At 46.8% G+C, this 18,044-nt stretch overlaps 1 protein-coding gene across 1 annotated transcript in view; it reads left to right on the forward strand.

Moving 5' to 3' along the window:
• Positions 1 to 18,044, forward strand: part of LOC119169228 (dachshund homolog 1-like) — a 279,105-nt gene that overhangs the window by 251,925 nt on the left and 9,136 nt on the right. The window contains exons 10-11 of the mRNA XM_075881536.1: positions 3,057 to 3,260; positions 8,853 to 8,915. Of these exons, the coding sequence (XP_075737651.1) occupies positions 3,057 to 3,260; positions 8,853 to 8,915 (267 nt within the window). The remainder of the gene's footprint in view (positions 1 to 3,056; positions 3,261 to 8,852; positions 8,916 to 18,044) is intronic.

Here is an 18,044-nt window from a genome sequence, read left to right on the forward strand (position 1 = left end):
TTGTAACAGCCTAGGACATTTAGTACCTGCACGCGGACCTCCTTCAAGGAAATTCCTATATTGTACCTACTTCCGTTTTGCAATGTGTGTTGTAACTCCCGCATGTAACAGTTAATCTTACAGCAGATATAAAAAAACTGATAACAGGTAAAACGAATTCAGCCAATGCTCCTCTCTCCTCATTCCTTAAAATCTGCTCATATGCGAGCAAAATATTTCACACAGGCTGCAACTCAACTGAGGCATTCGCACAGCAGGCATTCTTCCTATGGTACGCAATATTTGTGATACGCACAATCCCGTATATTAGCAAGCTAACAAAAATGACCTACAAAAATAGTTTTTTCACGTCTGGAAACTGCCCAATCGCTCACTATGAGCGCCATTGTCTTTAACGTGAGCGCTTTGCGCAGAACGTGAGGGCTCCCTGTTTACTATAGAACGTGTTCTTTGGCTAGTTGGTCCGAACTGAACGACGCTGTCCACATAGACGAAAGAAAAGAATGGAAGAGACGGGTTGTGGGTAGCATCCTCGATATTTCTTGAGGTCGCCCTACTGCATTTTAGCCCTACTAGACCATGCGGTCACGGTGCTTTCATAAGAACCCACAACCTCGTGCTAATATAGCGCCAAAGACAAAGCAAGTTACCTAGGCACTGTAATTCATATATCTACGTTTACATTTGGTTTCTCACGGCATAAATGTGTCTCTCATAATTATATGTTGGTTTTGGGACGTTGAATCACACATAAATCTCACGGCATAGACGGTGTTTATTGGCATCGTTCTCATTGCGCATGCGCCGAGCGCATCTTCGGGAGGGGGCACTGTACAAGTCGTCGTTGAAACAATAACTCCCGAACTCTTCCAACACGCTAGTCTGAATCTGAATTCTCCGCAATGTTGACTTGTTCGGACGAATGCGCGGATAAACGGGTGACAGTCACCCGCAATTAAAACGAAAAGGAGGTAAAGAGGAGGGTTGAAACTAAAATAATGTAAAACACATTTTCTGGCTCATCCTATTCAGCATACCTCGCACGATGAGTGTACTTAACAAAAAAAAAGAACAAAGAGAGAGAGAGAGAGAGAGAGAGAGAGAGACTCAAGTGGTGTTGAGCTTCTGTCTGATCTCCTCGATAATATTTCGCAATAAGGACGTCGTCACCTGAATGGTCGAGAAGCCGCGCATAACGAGGTGTTTTCCACTCCCAGGGATTCGCCACGTGCGGGACTCTTGCCGACCAAGGCTTCGCTATACACTAGAGCGTATGTGCTAGGCAGGTAGGCAGGCGGACAGGCGGAGTTCGTTATACACGGGGTTCACGACCGAAGCCGCGAAGATGCGCCGAGCGCATCTTCGGAAGGGGGCACTGTACAAGTCGTCGTTGAAACAATAACTCCCGAACTCTTCCAACACGCTAGTCTGAATCTGAATTTTCCACAATGTTAACTTGTTCGGACGAATGCGCGGATAAACGGGTGACAGTCACCCGCAATTAAAACGAAAAGGAGGTAAAGAGGGGGGCTGAAACTAAAATAATGTATAACACATTCTCTGTCTCATCCTATTCAGCGTATCTCGCACGATGAATGTACTTAACAAAAAAAGAACAAAGAGGAAGAAAGGCTCAAGCGGTGTTGAGCTTCTGTCTGATGTCCTCGCTAATACCTCGCAATAAGGACGTCGTCACCTGAATGGTCGAGAAACCGCGCATAACGAGGTGTTTTCCACTCCCAAGGATCGGCCACGTGCGGGACTCTTGCCGACCAAGGCTTCGCTATACACTAGAGCGTGTGTGCTGGGCAGGCAGGCAGGCGGAGTTCGTTATACACGGGGTTCACGACCGAAGCCGCGAATGACGGGCCGCATGGCGCGCTCCGTGTACGTGACCGTTCGCCGTAATGATCGTTTGCCTCGGCTGCAGCGGCGACGGGCGCTGCCCTCCTTTTAACGAAGGCGCCGAGGTTGGGAAAGAAAAAGCCAAGTGCCACCGCAGTCTTGGATTTTCTCCTTGACCGTTATGAAGAGCTCTTCGCCTTTACGCCCCTAAAGTGTGCGAAAAAGCATACCCCTTACACTCGCTCGTTTTTTTTTTGTTTTTGTTTTTGAGCGAGGAAACGATTCAGTTGCAGTCACAGGGGAACATAAATTGAAGTGCTTAAAACGTTATTGGTATTTCACGCTGGTTTTGTTGGGTGTGCGAAAGGAGTAATGTAATTTTATCACGAGAAACACGTTTATTACGTGTGAATTTCGTCGTCGTCACTTTGCAGAGCAGCCTACCGATGGAGTGTGCAGCAGGCACAGTTAACTGCAGAGGTCTTTTAGTGGGTAGTACAATCTATATTCCTGTTTCTGTTGAACCGGCAAGTCGTGATGCCAGTCATGGTAGAATTAATGATTGATTGGTTGATAGATTGATTTATTGATCGATCGATCAAGCGCGCATGTGTGTGTGTGTGTGTGTGTGTTTCTTTAATCAATATAATTCATTCCTCCTTGCTAGGCATGCGTTTTTGCATCGTGTTAAGATCATCGAGCCTTGGCACTAGAGCTACCATGCTCAATTCTAGCTTTAAATACTTTTTATTAATACCTATTTATTAATTTACCAATGAGCATCATGTTACCACCACCACTTTTATCCTCTCGCGCCGTCGTTCACGCGCAGTCCCCATCCGCCTGTGCACAGGACGCCGACTTCTAACAGACGCTGTGGATGATTTTTCCGAGCTCACGATCCTATTAATGACGCAATACCGAAGAAGCGCTAAAGAAAACGGCTAACACGAGGGAAAGAAAGGGATGGCAACACGAGCAGTTGTGTTGAAACCTGCTGCTGTGACTGTTCGATCCATTGATACAAGCGGAAATATTCAAAAGGCGTAAAATAATGAGCTCAGCAGCATCCCATTCATCTTTCATATTCCAACGTGCATAAGTTTATAGAAAATGTTGTGCGCGTGGGGGCGCTCGCGAATTAATGTCACCTCTTACCATGCTTACATCGTTACTCAACAGTACCCACTCTTCACTCTTTGTTTTTCCAGTGTTGTACCAGAAGCGTCTGAAGAAGGAACGCCGGTGTCGAAGACGCATCCAGGATCAGCTTGAGCTGGAACAGAAGAAGCGCTCTCAGTACGAAGAGGTTCTACGGAACAGCGCCACCGCCGACCACCGGTCACCGCCCGCGCAATCACTGCCGCAGCCACAGCCGACGCATGCGCAGGCAACGCAACAACTAACGCCACCTGGTGAGCTCACTATTCTCTTCTTACTTACTGACAACTGAGCTAACCGCCATGGTAGTTTCGTGGTTATAGTACTCGATTGGTGACCCGAAGGTCATGGGATCGAATCCCTGCCATGGCAGTCGCATTCGTTGGAATGAAATTGCTAGAAGACCATGTGCTTTAATTCGGGTGCGCGTTAAGTCACCCCAGGTGGTCGAAATTTCCGGACCCCTCCACTACGGTACGTCTCATAATGGTATCGTTCTTTCGGAATGTAATATCCTAACAACTACTATAAGCTCACCGCAAATTCTAAAGCAGGGAGCCGACTTTTTATGCTGTAATATCATAAATACTTTAACTTTCAGTTGCCGTTAGATAATTTGTATTACGAGCCTTTTAAGAAAGTAATGATCTACGCGCATAGCCCTTGGTATGTAATGGCGAACCGACCACGCTTATACTTAAGTGGATGTCAGCATCAGCAGTCTCACACAAATGGCATTCAAACAAGGAAAAGGATGCGGAGGGAAAAGGAGCTATTTTCTATTTCGCTATGAATTATTACAAAAAAAAAAGAACGATAGTATTCAACTATAATGTAACATCAAGGTGCGATCAGTATGTGCACAACCAACGTTAGTAGTTAGCCTCAAAATTCTTGGTTTGTTAACAGCGGGTGTCATGCATTGACAATTGTTTTATACCGACTGAATATTCCGGACGATATCGGCAAGCTGCGTATTCTGTATTAAGCAATCTTTATGGACGTGTGCGTGCACTTCTTATCAGTCCGAGGCTAATAAAAACCGAGTTACCAGCCTAAATTCAAAAGCAGATTTTTTTTTCTTGCGCGTGTACACGCAATGTATAAAAGCTACTTCAAGGCTATAGGGATCCTCATTTTAGAAAGTAGCTAAACGCGCTCGCTTGTAGCTTACGGAATCGGTACATTTGAAACGGGGCGGAAATTGCCAACAGTGAGGTCACAATCAGTGGCATCTGGTGTAGACCGTATAGGGCACCGTGTGTAGTGACCGTGTAAGCAGAAGCGTTTCCCAGGATAACCAACGTATGCCGTGTAACTACACCCTTCGCTGGCCTCTCAAGTGAACAATGGCAATCTCCTATTAAAAAAAACATAAAAATTGCCCGTCAAGTTTTCCGAGTTCACCGGTGCACAATCCTGCTGGCGAAATTTGTTTAAAATCATGCATTGAAGTGTGCTAGCAACCTTTAATCTTGACTTTGGCTACTACACGTGACCTAGCTTGCTGCAGGCATGGTCCTTTGCAGCGGCTACTCCTGTAGTTAATTCAGCTAACTCAGTTATATTTTTGTATTTAATTAATGCCGTAGGGCACACAGCGCCCCTTGATCTTTCAGTGCAATGACAGTTGCCAGCTACTCGGTGTTTCGGCGTAGCGTGATATGCCAGTTTAAGGAAAGGGCCGCCAGCGACAGACTGCAGTCTTGTGGTATGGTTATTGGGCCAGGGGTTTCTCTTTATTACACGTCCTATGAAGGGTCAAAGGGTTATTTGTTATCTGATTTCAATTGGAGTCGAGCTGGTAATAATAATAGTTCATGCGGCTTAGCGTCCCAATATCACGGTATTTTTTTAGATTTTTTTTTATTTTGCGCATACACAAATACATGCTTTGCCCGCGAGGTAATGAAAATCAAGGACATAAACCTTCTTACAAGGCCTCACAACACTGGGGCAGCAGTAGCAAAGGATATAGAAATAATGATGTAAATGTGAGAGTCGACGAAGTGGAGAGCTCCGCGAATTTCGACCACCTGCGGTTTTTCGATTAACGTGCACCTAAGTATAAGTATACGGGCCTCAGGCATTTTCGCATCCATCGAAAATGTGGTCGCCGTGCCCAGGATTCGATCCCGCGACCTGGAGTCGAGTCGGTGTTCGTAAAACGCTCGCGTCGGGTTTCGACCAAACCTGCGTCTCAAGTGTTTCGCTCTTTCCTTTAGGTGGCATAGCCAGCACTTGACGGGAGCCTTTATAACAGAGAATTTCCAGGCAGCGCATGCAAGGTTGAGATGGAAGGCGCGCAAACCACTCGTATACGCTGGCGTGTTGCCGTCGATTTCTCTTTCTCGGTGACTGCACTCGCTGATGCCTGCAGTCAACGAGGGTGGAAAGGAAGGTATAAAAAGTGGGGGGGATCCGGTAGTGCATTTCGCCAGTCGTAGAAGGGTGCGAGAGAATAGAAAGAAAGGGTCGGGCGTAACAGCTGTTCGTTTCCGAAGATCCATTAGCAAGATGCTTAAGGGGATATTAAAATACGCCTCCGTTTCCTTCTCGGCGTTCTCTACGCACGTTTTCTTTCACTTTCCTCGCGCATCTGCGTCATTGCCGTTTCCGCGACTTTGTTTCAGAGGAAGCCCCGGCAAGTGAGGGAGAATCATTTTTGCTTTTGCCTCGCCCCCCTCCCTTACTCCTCCTCGCTTCTTGCAACCTCGTTGCAAGCTCCGTTTAGTCTCGCAACCCCGAGAAAACGCGTTGCGTGTTTATGCGACTCAGTCTCCCACCCTTTCAGTCGGAAGAGAGCGGTAATTTGCGATGTGCGCGGGTCGCTAAGCATTTGCTTTCTACTTATCGGGCAGTCTTGAAAACGGCCCGGCCGCCTTTGATTCGTCATATTTGGACGTATGCTGTTACCGACAGTGTTCGTGTTGTGCTCTGTGCATTTACTACGTACCACGTGCTTTCTTGGATTGACTCCTTTGTTCGTGAAGAGTCTTTTGTTTTTTCGCAAGGGCATAAAAATTATTTAAGGAATCGATTCGCAAACTAAACTGCTGAGAGAGTATCAACGTACGTTTGGCAAGGGTGACGAGCTGTACAGTTTACACACCAGAAACTAGTGCTTGTTGTCCTATGAGGTGCGCTCCAAGCTGATTCTACCCTTACCTCTTGATGTTTGAAAAACGTGCCTAAGAAAAGTCGGTTTAGGCTTTTGAAAAAGAATTTTTACCTGGCGCGGGGACAATATCCACCACCACACAGAAAACTAAGCAGACCTCATGCTCTTAAACTCGGGCTTCTTTCTTCAAGTTAGGGCGTCCCCTAACCCCGCGCTACAGCACAGGATTTATCCCAAAATACAGCCAACTAATACGTGCTCGTTCTGCAATGATGTAGCTAATTTACAGCGCATGCTCTGGTGGCGTCCCGCGTTACGCTGTGGTAAAGTCGTTACGCCGTCCAAATGGGATTGTGCTATGGCCAGCTCCGGACTCGAACAACAGTTATGGGCAGTCAGACGGGTCCGCCACGCAGCAGAAAAACTTGGTCATTCTGTCCCACGTCAGAGAGGCCCGCACCGTGCCGAAACGCGTTCCGAAGGACATAATAAAGTTCATCCATCCATTCATCCATCTAGACAATGTATGCAGATACATTAACATTTTCTTGTGTGTTTTCTTCGGGAACAATGGCGTGACTAAAACAAAAATTTTATACGCTTAGCGTACGTCCAATAAGATAGCTTCAAACTTGAGGGTTCTAAGTTTACGTTGAAAAGCGCTACTCACACGAAGATTTGAAAAAAAAAAAAGTCGATAGCGCAGTAAATTAGATCAATATTTGCTATAAAAGACTTATTAGGCATTGCAAGTAAATGTGATTGGGAAGTTAACGTGACAGTAATCGGGAACCGTTTCATTTTGACACTTCACTCCTCTTCTCTCTAACTTTTATTTTCCTTGCCCAGTGCATATAGTAGCTTACTGGTATCAGCTATGGTTGGCATCTTTGCCTTTCTTTCATCCTTATTTTCTTGACACTTCGCTTAGTCAAAGGCATACTAAATGAAGACACCTTCCGTTCATTAACCCCCCCCCCACCTCATATTAATTCACTGATTTAAAAGCCTCAAGAAGAGCACAATGATGTCCAACCCAAATCAATAAAGGATGCCATTTGCAGCACCTCCAATCCATGAAGGGTCAAGAAAGCAGCGCACTTCAATTATCAACCTTCATCCTTGCCCCAAATGCACGTGTTCGAACCTAAGCCAGAATAAGTGTTAGGAAGTCGGCGGCTCAAAGTTAAGGATTGCGTTCTGAAGCCAAGGAAATGTCGTTATCGCTTTTTGTCTTCTCTCTGGCTCATTTCCAATTCAACTTCAGTCACAGTTTCCCCTTTGCAGTCCTCGTTTCTCGTTTCTTTTTTTTTATTATTGCTCATTTATTTTTCTGTTGTTTCTCTATTTTCTTTTGCTTCCTTTTTTTTCTGAGCTCCCACCGCAAATGTCGAGGCGGTGGCTTTGACGACGACTGCTTCGACATCTTGTTCACTTGAATCCGGCCCAGTGGGATGACGGAACATTTGCATGGGAGGGTTCCGATCGTTTTCCTCCCGAACGGATTGAAGCTCGTTTAAATAAGGGATATCCTCTTCTTCCCTTTGCACCCAGAACGCCGGTGAATGAACACTTTTGTGTTCCTTTCTGTGTCGAATGCTTTTTTCTGTTCGAATGGTTCTATGTTCAGTTCCCTTTGCTCCCAGTCTCAACCCGTATACTTGCTATCTCTTTCTGTTTTATCGGTTATTGCAAATTCTTTTTATGTGTGGGCTTCTCTCGTCTGTTTAGTTTTCTAAGTTGGGTAAATGTTCTTCCAGAGGTTGCCCCCGGTGGCGACATGTGGGGCGACAGCTTTTTTTCTTCGCATGCAGCTAACGACTCGCCCATATTTGTGTATTTTCCCCTCAGACCTTTCGTTTTGTTTGTGTTCCAAAAAATAATAAATAGGAAGAATGCGACGCATTGGCTGTGCTTTTCATATTGTTTTTACGTAGTTGTTAGATTTTGCTGCCTTGCATGCTGAAATGGATATGGCGTGTAAGAAAGCGTCGACAGCTGTGTCGTCGCTCGAACTACAAGAGTCGGCATTCGCTTTAGAAACGTAGACTTGCACTGTGGTGCGTGCTCTTGGCATAAACAAACTTCAAAACGAAAAAAATGGAATAAAGCTTACCTCATCTATGCATCGTTTTATGTTTCGGTAAAAAGTACTTCCTTTCATTTAAAGTCGTCATATGTAAGTCTTTCTCGTTTCCTACTTTCGAAAAATAAAAGCAGTTGAATATTTTTTCAGTTGTATGCATTCATCACTTCTGTGGAGTTTTCTGAGAAACCCATTGTTTACATTAAAAACAAAGCTTGTCTAAAATGTAAGTGGTATGGGCATTTAGGTGTAAAAAGAAGAAAGTGACTGATTACAGTTCTGGAAGCGCCTGTTGTATCCGATGGTTGTGACTTCACGTGTCGCACAAATAGGCTCACATGTGCACGTGCGCACTGGCGTGCACATTTGCAGGCGCACACAATGAAGACGCGATTTCGTGCACAGGACACACATAGAACATTGACAAGATAGTTAAGGCACAACTCAAGGCCAAGAGTTAAGGACATGAGGTTTGTCACGTGAACATACACCCGCAAGTAATAATAACTCCGTTAGGTAGTCTAAAGAGAGCGCCATTAAGTATCTTGTTGAAGAATCTGTTAACTGGCCATCGAAGAGGCTTTCCGAGTCCTCAACGTCGTTTCTGTACAAGAGTCCACTTTTTCTTCTTTCTTACAGAACGTGTGCCATCGCCAGACATGGATCCAGAGCGTCACAGCAGACAAGAATCCGAAAAGAAAGGTCTGTGCGTTTTCCCAGCTTTTCATAAAGTCTGCGTGAGCTCTGACGCTATTGCTTCCAGTTTGTATGCGTGGTTTTTGTATTGCCCCGCTGCGGGGGTCTGGTGGCTAAGGTATATACTCGGCTGCTGACCCGCAGGTCGCAGGATCCAATCCCGGCTGTGGCGGCTGCATTTGCAATGAAGGCAAACATGCCGTATGCCCATGTGCTCAGATTTGGGTACACGTTAAAACACCCTAGGTGGTTGAAATTTCCGGATGTCTCCACGATGGTGCTTCTCATAATCATATGGTGGTTTTAGAACGGTAAACCCCACATATCAATCAATCAATCAATCAATCAATCAATCAATCAAATTAATTATAATCATATTGCCACGTTCCTTTTCTTAATTTTTGTTATCGCCCCAATACACTACACACAATTCTCAGCGCAAACCTCGCCTGCAGTTTTCGAGAAGCTTCAGGACTGTAGTATATCATTTCGATAAGATCACGCCCACTCCGCGAACTGCACAGGTTATTCTGGAACCTACGTCACCGCTAGAGATAACGCTAGAACATTCGGTGGCAACTGTATATATGCCGACGAGCTTCGCCGCTTGTCAGTTAATCGACGGCCGACGCTGCATGCGCCACTGTCAGTGCAAGTGTGCTACCGTAACCCAACTTTCCGTTTAGCGGACACAGGTTCGCCCAAATAAAGTTTGATCTGACCATTTCGTTTCCTGCCTGCAACCACGTCACGACCCCGTGACATTATGGCGGTTTCGGGATGTTAAACCCCACATATCAATCAATCAATCAATCAATCAATCAATCAAGCTGTCTTACTTGTCCCTATGCTTGTCTCCTACTACGCTGGAACCTGGAGGCTTACGAATATGGTTCGAATTAACTTGAGGACGATGCGGTGAGCTATGTAAAGGAAAATGATAGGTGTATCTTCAAGACGGGGGGAAGAGAGCAGAGTGGGTCACGAAACAAAGGGCATCTTAGTACAAAGCCAGAAGAAATGGGCATGGGCAGGGCATATAGTGCGAAAGCAAGATAACCGCTGGTCACTAATAGTTACAGACTAGATTACAAAAAAATGCAGGCGCGTGAGGACTAGGCGGAGTGTTGGGTGGGCAGATGGGATTACGAACTTTGCGGGGATAACGTGGCTGCAGCAGGCATGCAGGGTTGACTGGCGAAACATGGAAGATGCCTTTGCCCTGCAGTGGGCGTAGTCAGGATGCTGCTGCTGATGATGATTAGGAGGAGGAGGTGGAGGAGAAAGAGGAAGATTGTGATGGGCTGCTTTTTAATGCGCTCGCATTTCACTGCTTTCAACTTACGTTTTTGAGAGCCAGTGCGGCACACTTTTCACACAGCACGAAGTCCTTCTGCTCATGCTCACGAGTATCTCTTCCTACTTGTTCCTTCACACATACTGATAAATGGGGGCTTATAGCTTCAAGCAACAAATGCGCCCACAGATGAGGTGCAATGTCAGCCCCTCACCAGTAAACATACCCTATTAACATTCAGTTATTAAAAACAACTTCTGAGAGAAAACTAAGAGAAACCGAGAAGGTAGGAAATGAAATGAAATAGAATAACTTTTTTAAGATGGCAAAGTACTGTTACATCTTGCTATATTGCACAGAGTGGGGGTGGGTGGGTCAAGTAATAATTAAAATAAGAAGACAAAAATGCACTGCGGTACTGAAGGAAAAAAAAATGAACATAAGTGCTCAGCAACGTCACAGCCTCCAACAGCCTCACAAGGGGAGCAATATTACAACTAGGTCAGCCCACGAAGTGCTCACACTTCTGCGCTGTGATTCCGCAATTTCATGTGCTTCAATCAACGTACGCAAGCAATAATTTCCACTCGCACCTCGGCAGTCAACCGTATAGGCGTCAACGGATGATTCCTCCTTTCGCTTGTACATACCTCGTGTTGACATTATTAAGCGGGCGTAGTGTACGGATAGTGATCTAAACTTCTCTCAAGCGGGACGCTGGTGCATGGGCCCAGACGGCCGCACAACTTCGCAAAGTTGTGCGGCCACTTATAACGGGTCATCCAATAGCGCAAGGGAACGACGTTGAGGTTCACACGAGGCGAGGCCTAAAAGCTCGCCCTTTACGACGAGCAAAACCGTGTGAGCAAAGCGAGCAACGTCCGGACATTATGGACGCTCGGCTTTGCTTTTACGCGTGCTTTAGCTACCTGGCTTGCGCTTTTGTACCTTTGCCGACGCTCGGCGCGACGAGCGCGTCAGAAGGGGCGGGACTCATAGCAGCGCCAGCGCTGGTCCCAGCTCGGTGCGGGAATCTAATTAGCAGCGCCAACAGTTAATCAAAGGAGAGTGCCGTATATTCAGGAGCACCCCGTACAAGCAGCGCGTCTTCCCACGCGACCCTTGCTTGCCAAGCGACCCCGTTGTTCCCAGGCACCCCTCCTGTGGCCAGAGTCACAGATGCTACTGCTGCTTCATGGTGGTTCACAAATTCCCCTGCTTGAGAGCCCGTCCCGTTGTTCTACTTGCTTTGTCCTGTTTTTTTTTTCAATTTTGTGAGATTAATTTCGTCTTCGCTTATTTCGTATCTTATGATGAACCAGAACATGCGGGTGACGGATTCTTTATTGGACGCTTTTTTGTTGATGTTGCTTGAGCGTTTGTGCAAACTCTCTCTACTCTGTTCAGCCCGCCGTAATATTTTTGTGCCCAGTCGACATGGTGAGACACTCTGAAATAAGACTAGGTGGTGTCATTCATTTCATAAAACAGTGGGGCAGATATGACGTTTTTCGCAAAAGACTATAAGTAAAAAAATTCTACGCCTTACATCGGACTCGCAATTGGGGCATTGCAAATTGATTTATTACACAAAAAAAAAAACGGACATGGTAACAGCTAACTCATCGAAGCAGTGTTTACGTTGAGGTGTAGCTGTTTGTCACACGCCTCTCCATGGCTATACGAAATGCACGAAACCTCAGCTGTCCGCGGGCGCTTCACAAAAGTTAGCCTCGACACTTAGCGCTTGATGCGACGCTATGCATTTCGCCCACAAGTTTTCGACGAATCTCGCTTCCAAAACAGGGGTTCCAGCACTTTTGCTTCCTGAGTACGACACAAGCGGCGTTTGCTTATAACACCTCCTCGGGAGTACCTTGACACCCACCTCTCATCTTCCCACCCTGTAAACAGAACGATACACGAGACCTTCATGCTGCTTTCCTTCCCCCAAACTTCGGCCCCCCACTTGCTCGGCGCCGCAATGCGGCATCATCGGGTGCCACCGGGGGGGGGGGGGGGATGGTAAAGCGCGCCGCTAAAAGCGGCTTTGGTCCCGATGCCGTCCCGCAAACTGCTTTATGAATAAACATGAACTTCTTTCGCGCTCCGAGCCCATCGGCGCTAAGCTCCTGCGCCAGTATCGCCGCAGTTTAGGCATCGTCCGCTCGCTCCGGCTTCTGCGCGCGTTGGCGAGAGCCGTCAACAAAAACAAGTGAGTCAACAAGTCCGCGAGCAGCGCGCATCGCATCACCCGCCGTTGCGCCGTCGCAGCGCTAGCCGGCCTTGTTTATCGAGCAGTCACCGGCCGTTTGTCGCGCTCAACTTCCCCCATCACCCCCCGATCTAGTATACACACATTCACGCACACTCTTGTTTGCCCAGGTCCTGTGCGAAAGCCCGGTCACGCAAGCACGCGCGGTATATGTTCTCTTGCTGCGCACACGCTCGCGTTTTTGTCTCTTGAGAGCGCGACGCCCCAAATGGCGCGGATGCGCCGTTGCATGCGCTCGTGATGGATTCGAAGACGTGCCGATATGCAAATGCTATATAGGCGCGACGCAGCGGCGGGGAGGACGTATCACCCGGACCAATCTCTGGAATAATTGGCCGCGCTTATCGCCGCTGTTCACGTCGCCAAAAACTCTCGCCACCGCGTGCGTCTCGCGGGAAGCTACGGTAAAACAAAGAGGTTCGACGACGAAAGAAAGAAACTCCGAGTTGGTCTTCTCCTCTCGTTACGCCCGAGGCACTCCTGGCATGAACGATGACGAGGTGCGTTTTTACCTGGCGTTATAGGCCGTGTTATTAGCGCGCCCCGGATATATGGGCAGCTATAGCCATGGCTGTTTTGAGACGAGCCCACATCTGCGAACCTGCCATCTCGAACGTAGAACGCTATAGCATGCCGATACGTTATGCGAAGGAGGCATTATGGTGCGCTATACGCTTTTGTTTGACACCGAACGACCGTTCTCTTTTGCTGCTTCGGGAAACTTGTGTTTGAAGGGCACGTCTTTGTCAGCACATTTTGTCGCACGCAAGTTTTAACAATTTCCCGTGAGAGAGAATTGACATGGAATGTTCCACCCGTCGTGTGGCGTCGCTTCCCTGAACGTCATTCGCCTCGTGTTCATCTCTCTCTCTCTCACACTTTGTTTCTTTCTTTCTGCTCATTATTTCCTTTTTTCTTTTTTCAGCCAGTAAATTTTTTAACGAATATTCTTATCGCTACGACTTTTGACACCCTCAGTATCGTTTTCTTGGTGCGTTAACCTTTGACCAATGTGTCCTGTCATGCTCGAAACCTTAGTTTTATTTATATTTTTAAGAGTGCATGTCGCCAAATGGTGCTTTTGGGAGTGGGTACGATAAGCACAGCATTTTTGTTGCAGATTGCTACAGCCGCTTCAAGCAACACCATGTGACAGTGTCTTTAGAGGGCCTGTCACATGATGTTTTAGAAAACTGTGACTTGTACAAAACAAATATATTGGGGATTAAAGAGCCGCCTTTTAGGAAGGCCATTCTACGATGGGGTAACAAAATTACTGAAGAAAACATGCGCATTAAGAGACAGAGAAAAAAAAAGCTTCATTAAAACTTACTTTTTTGTCACTACTGGGTGAAAGGAAGTGGGGCAAGGGGTGAGTGATGGTAGACTTGCCTCTGCGGAGCCCACTTACTCCGGCAGCGGCCACAGCCTCAATATTGGCGCTGTCATCGAACAGCAGGACTGTCCCAAGTTGGACTCTCCCGGGCTTTGCTGTCCATTGCTGCTGCTGCTTAGTGTTGCTAGCTGCAGCTGTATTAGGTGCTGCAAAGGCCACGCAAGACGGCCTTACTACATCGAATTGACTTCATATCCACTTCGCGTCCTGCTCATTGAACCTGATAGCTCAGCTTTAACACCTGTTGGAGAAGGTCAACAGTTCTGTAGTTTCGATAAAGCGTTACGCGAAGGATTGAAATACTTGTTGAATTTGCATAATAATTAACCCTACGTTTGAATAATATGCAAATCCAACGAGCATATTAGTGTCCGTTGGAAGCGAGTCTTTAACGCAGCCTGTTACTGAATCTTCAAAACTGTTTACATTCAGCAACAGGTGTTAAAGCAGACCTATTACGTTCGCTCTTGGCGAATGAGCAGGATGCGGAGTGGATAGGCGTACAATCTGATATGTTGTATTTATACCATCTTGTGTGTGCCGCCTGATACAGCGGTATCAGTTACAGACAGAAAAGCCCGGAACAGTTGGCTGATGGGGCACATGGCTTTAATAACGATGCCGCATCGTCGTTTGTCGAAACGTCAAGTCAGCCTGACTGAGACGCCTTCACCTGGCTTATCCTTAATTTTAAACATCCTAACTCATGGCAAGCCGTACGTTGCGTGTCCTTCAGTGCTTCGAGCGCGTTACTCGTTAAAAACTACAGCAACCGTCGCTGCACCCTTGGCTTTTACTGCTTCTGCTCCCGTCTTATGGTACCAGATCGACGCTTTTACGAGTCTAACGCTCGGGGGGGGGGGGGGGGGGGCACAGGAGCGCGTTACAAGAGCAGCTACACAAACGCGCTCAGCCAAGCCGAGCTCGCTAGGAAAGACAAAAAAAAAAAAACGTTCGAAACAGCGGCTGAGCTGCGGCGGGAGTTGGAGCCATCTGGTGCGATTCGCACGCAATTACGAAAACATCCAGCCTCCGCTCTTCATACGGGGACGGCTAGCTCGTTTGCCTCTTCGGGGGGCATGGCCTGGCTTGCCCCGCTTCGTCTCTCGCATTTCTTTATTATTACTTCTTTCACCGCTACGGCGCCGCGCTCATTTCCTCTGGCTGTCCATATTCCATTGGCCGCGCCGCGGCCTCTGAAATACGCTCTCCAGATTGGAATCCATTAACTTCGGAAACCCAAGAACCTCCCTTTCGCCCTTGCTCGTCCGTTCGCGGACGCGCTGCTGCTGCGCGAGGCAAACATTCAGCGCCGCCGCTGGTGCACTTGCGGAAAGGGTGTGGTGCGTCTCCTCTTCCCTACACCGGAAAGGCACTCCAAGATGGGAGGGCTCTGTTTTCACAAGCCGAACTACGAAAAACAGTCATGGAACGAGACCGTCCCTTAATGGAATAATAAATTACGCTTCTCTTTTGGTAATCGCGCGGAATATTGCGATGCGGTACAGTACGATAGAGGTTGATATGCTGCGCGTCAATATTGTGAGGACCGCTTTCGGGGGGTGCGTGAGGTGCGATAAATGCGACCAAGGGTATCGCGTGGAAATTTAAGTTACCCCGCCATCTTTATATACAGGAAAATAATGTTCACACAGTTCACGTACGTAAGCTCTTTAGATGACCATTTAATGTAATTGTAATGAGTTCTTGGAGCCCTTCGCTAACTCGACGTCATGGAAATGGTAATTCATAATTATCATCATCATCAAACGACTGTTGCTCATTATCAACGACATTCTTGTTCAACTTTTAAGTTTTTTATGACATGGCTATGCTTAGCACTGATACCGTAATATACAGTTTACAGCTAAGTGATGTAGTTTCTCTTTCCTTTAGGGGCGAAGCTCCTTACGTCGTGGGTAGAATGTCCCGTGTCATCGTCGTAGTAGCCACCTCTCGTTTAGTCCTCAGAATGTCCGTTGGATGACGGTACTTGTATATGATGAATACATGATGAGAAGATGCCAGATGGCGGTACTTAGAGTGTTCACTAGATGAACAAACGGACAAATGGACTTGCATGCATGCATACACACACACACTCGCACACGCACACACACAGATACACACACACAGATACATACATACATACATACATACATACATACATACATACATACATACATACATACATACATACATACATACATACATACATACATACATACATACATACATACATACATACATACATACATACATACATACATACATACATACATACATACATACATACATACATACATACGGAAGGACGGACGGACGGACGGACGGACAGCGCGAGAGATCATCCACTCCCCTTTCCGCGGGCCTAAGTACCTGCGAGAGATGAGAGCCGCCGCGCGCTCATTGCGCCATCTTGCTGATAATGCTGAAAACACAATACCCCCCCCCCCCCCCCGAAATGCCCCCCAACCGCGGTAAGTGGTAGATATAAATGGCTTGCCATTTGAATGTTTAAGAAGGTTCCCCTCGGTGGCTTAGTGGTTAACGCCTCGCATGCACGACGTGGAGGTCCCGCGCTTGATTCCGCGCGCCACAGATTTTTTTCTTATTTTTTTTTCTTTCTTGCGTTTTAATATATACATACGTATACATATACGGTGCATAACATCGACGTCGAGGCCCACGCCGGCGGCAAAATCCAGCAGAGAGTGTCCATATATTTGCCATCGCAATAAAATTCCTATAACATATTGATTTGCTCTGGTGGGGCACGATTTCCTAGTTTTATAATGAAAACTACAGTTTGGTCAACAAGAGGTTCTTATAAAATGTTTTTACGCAATCGATGCTGTTACGCATGTACCTTCAGCTCATTTTCGGCCATACAAGTGAAGCGTTAGCCAACACTTCTGCAACACCTGAAAGATGTTAAAGATGGCTTTGCCTTTTGCATTGCAGTACAAGGAGAAGCACGCTTTCCGGTAGCAAGAGGCGTTTTGGACGTCAGCCGCTTCACTTCTGCAGCTTAAAACGATAGAGAGCGGTGGGTAGTGGAGGGCCGAAGTTTTGAGGTGTTGATTCGCGCTATGTCTGTCTCCGCCACTCGAAGCTCGTATTGTCGATCGTAACACTTAATTTCGGGTTCACACTAAATATCGCCAACTTTGTGAAGGGGAACATCCAAGTTGGTACTCGCTTCGCCCCAGGGAAGATGTGCAGTTGGTGAAGTAGTAAGCAAGGTGCCGTTCAGTCACCCTGTGTATATCTGCTTATCCTACAGTTGTCTCGGTGAGGGTGATTACCGTCAGTTTCAAGACAGATTACCCAACGACATCGACGGCAGCAGAACTCACTGCTCTTCGCGTTGCACCTCGGGTAGTCAACCGCGAACAACCTTAGGGATTGTCAGTTTTCAGTGATTGGAAGAAAGCTCTACAATATTTGCTGTCAGCACTGTGGCATAGACCATGTGAGCCGTTGGTCTTTGAGGTTAAGTGCCTCCTTTATACTTAATTCGAGAAAGGACATTACGGGACATTTCAGTGGCTGCCAAGTCACTGTGGCGTGATAGGCGATGCACACTCCGACACTGCGGCTGGATCATCTCTTTAAGGTGACATAGACGAGACAATGCCTCTATCGAAGACCAATCCTGCTAGCCAACTTCCAGTAGTCGCACAATAAACCACTTTCTGCACTTGGAGTACAGCAATTAAACTGTGCAACCAACACCACCACTGTCCGAGCACTTCACGTCTTCAGACACGTACTATAGTATACACCTAAATAGTGCCACTCCGTTTTGCTGTTTGTTTATAGCTCAGAGTGGCTTTAACGAAGTCATTATTTTTTCGAATAGAAATAGTTGACGGCCCTTTTTGTGACAACTGTCGTAACGAGCGGACATTACAGCACAACTTCTGTGACTGTCCTCGCTACAATGCGCAGAGAAAATTCTCAGCAACCGCTATGGTTTGCATCTATCAGAGACCTATAACGACAGAAATAATTTCATAAAGGCCTTATACGTCAAACCGGCTAAATACATATCATTTCCTCGCAATAAGACGCGCGTACTCTTCTTGATAGCTTCAGCGTTTTTAACTTACGCTTACAATGGATTAACGCTGCGCTTCTCTTCCACGAAACCACTAGAATTTT

Source organism: Rhipicephalus microplus, chromosome 2 (genome assembly GCF_043290135.1).
Source record: "Rhipicephalus microplus isolate Deutch F79 chromosome 2, USDA_Rmic, whole genome shotgun sequence".
NCBI lineage: Eukaryota > Metazoa > Arthropoda > Arachnida > Ixodida > Ixodidae > Rhipicephalus > Rhipicephalus microplus.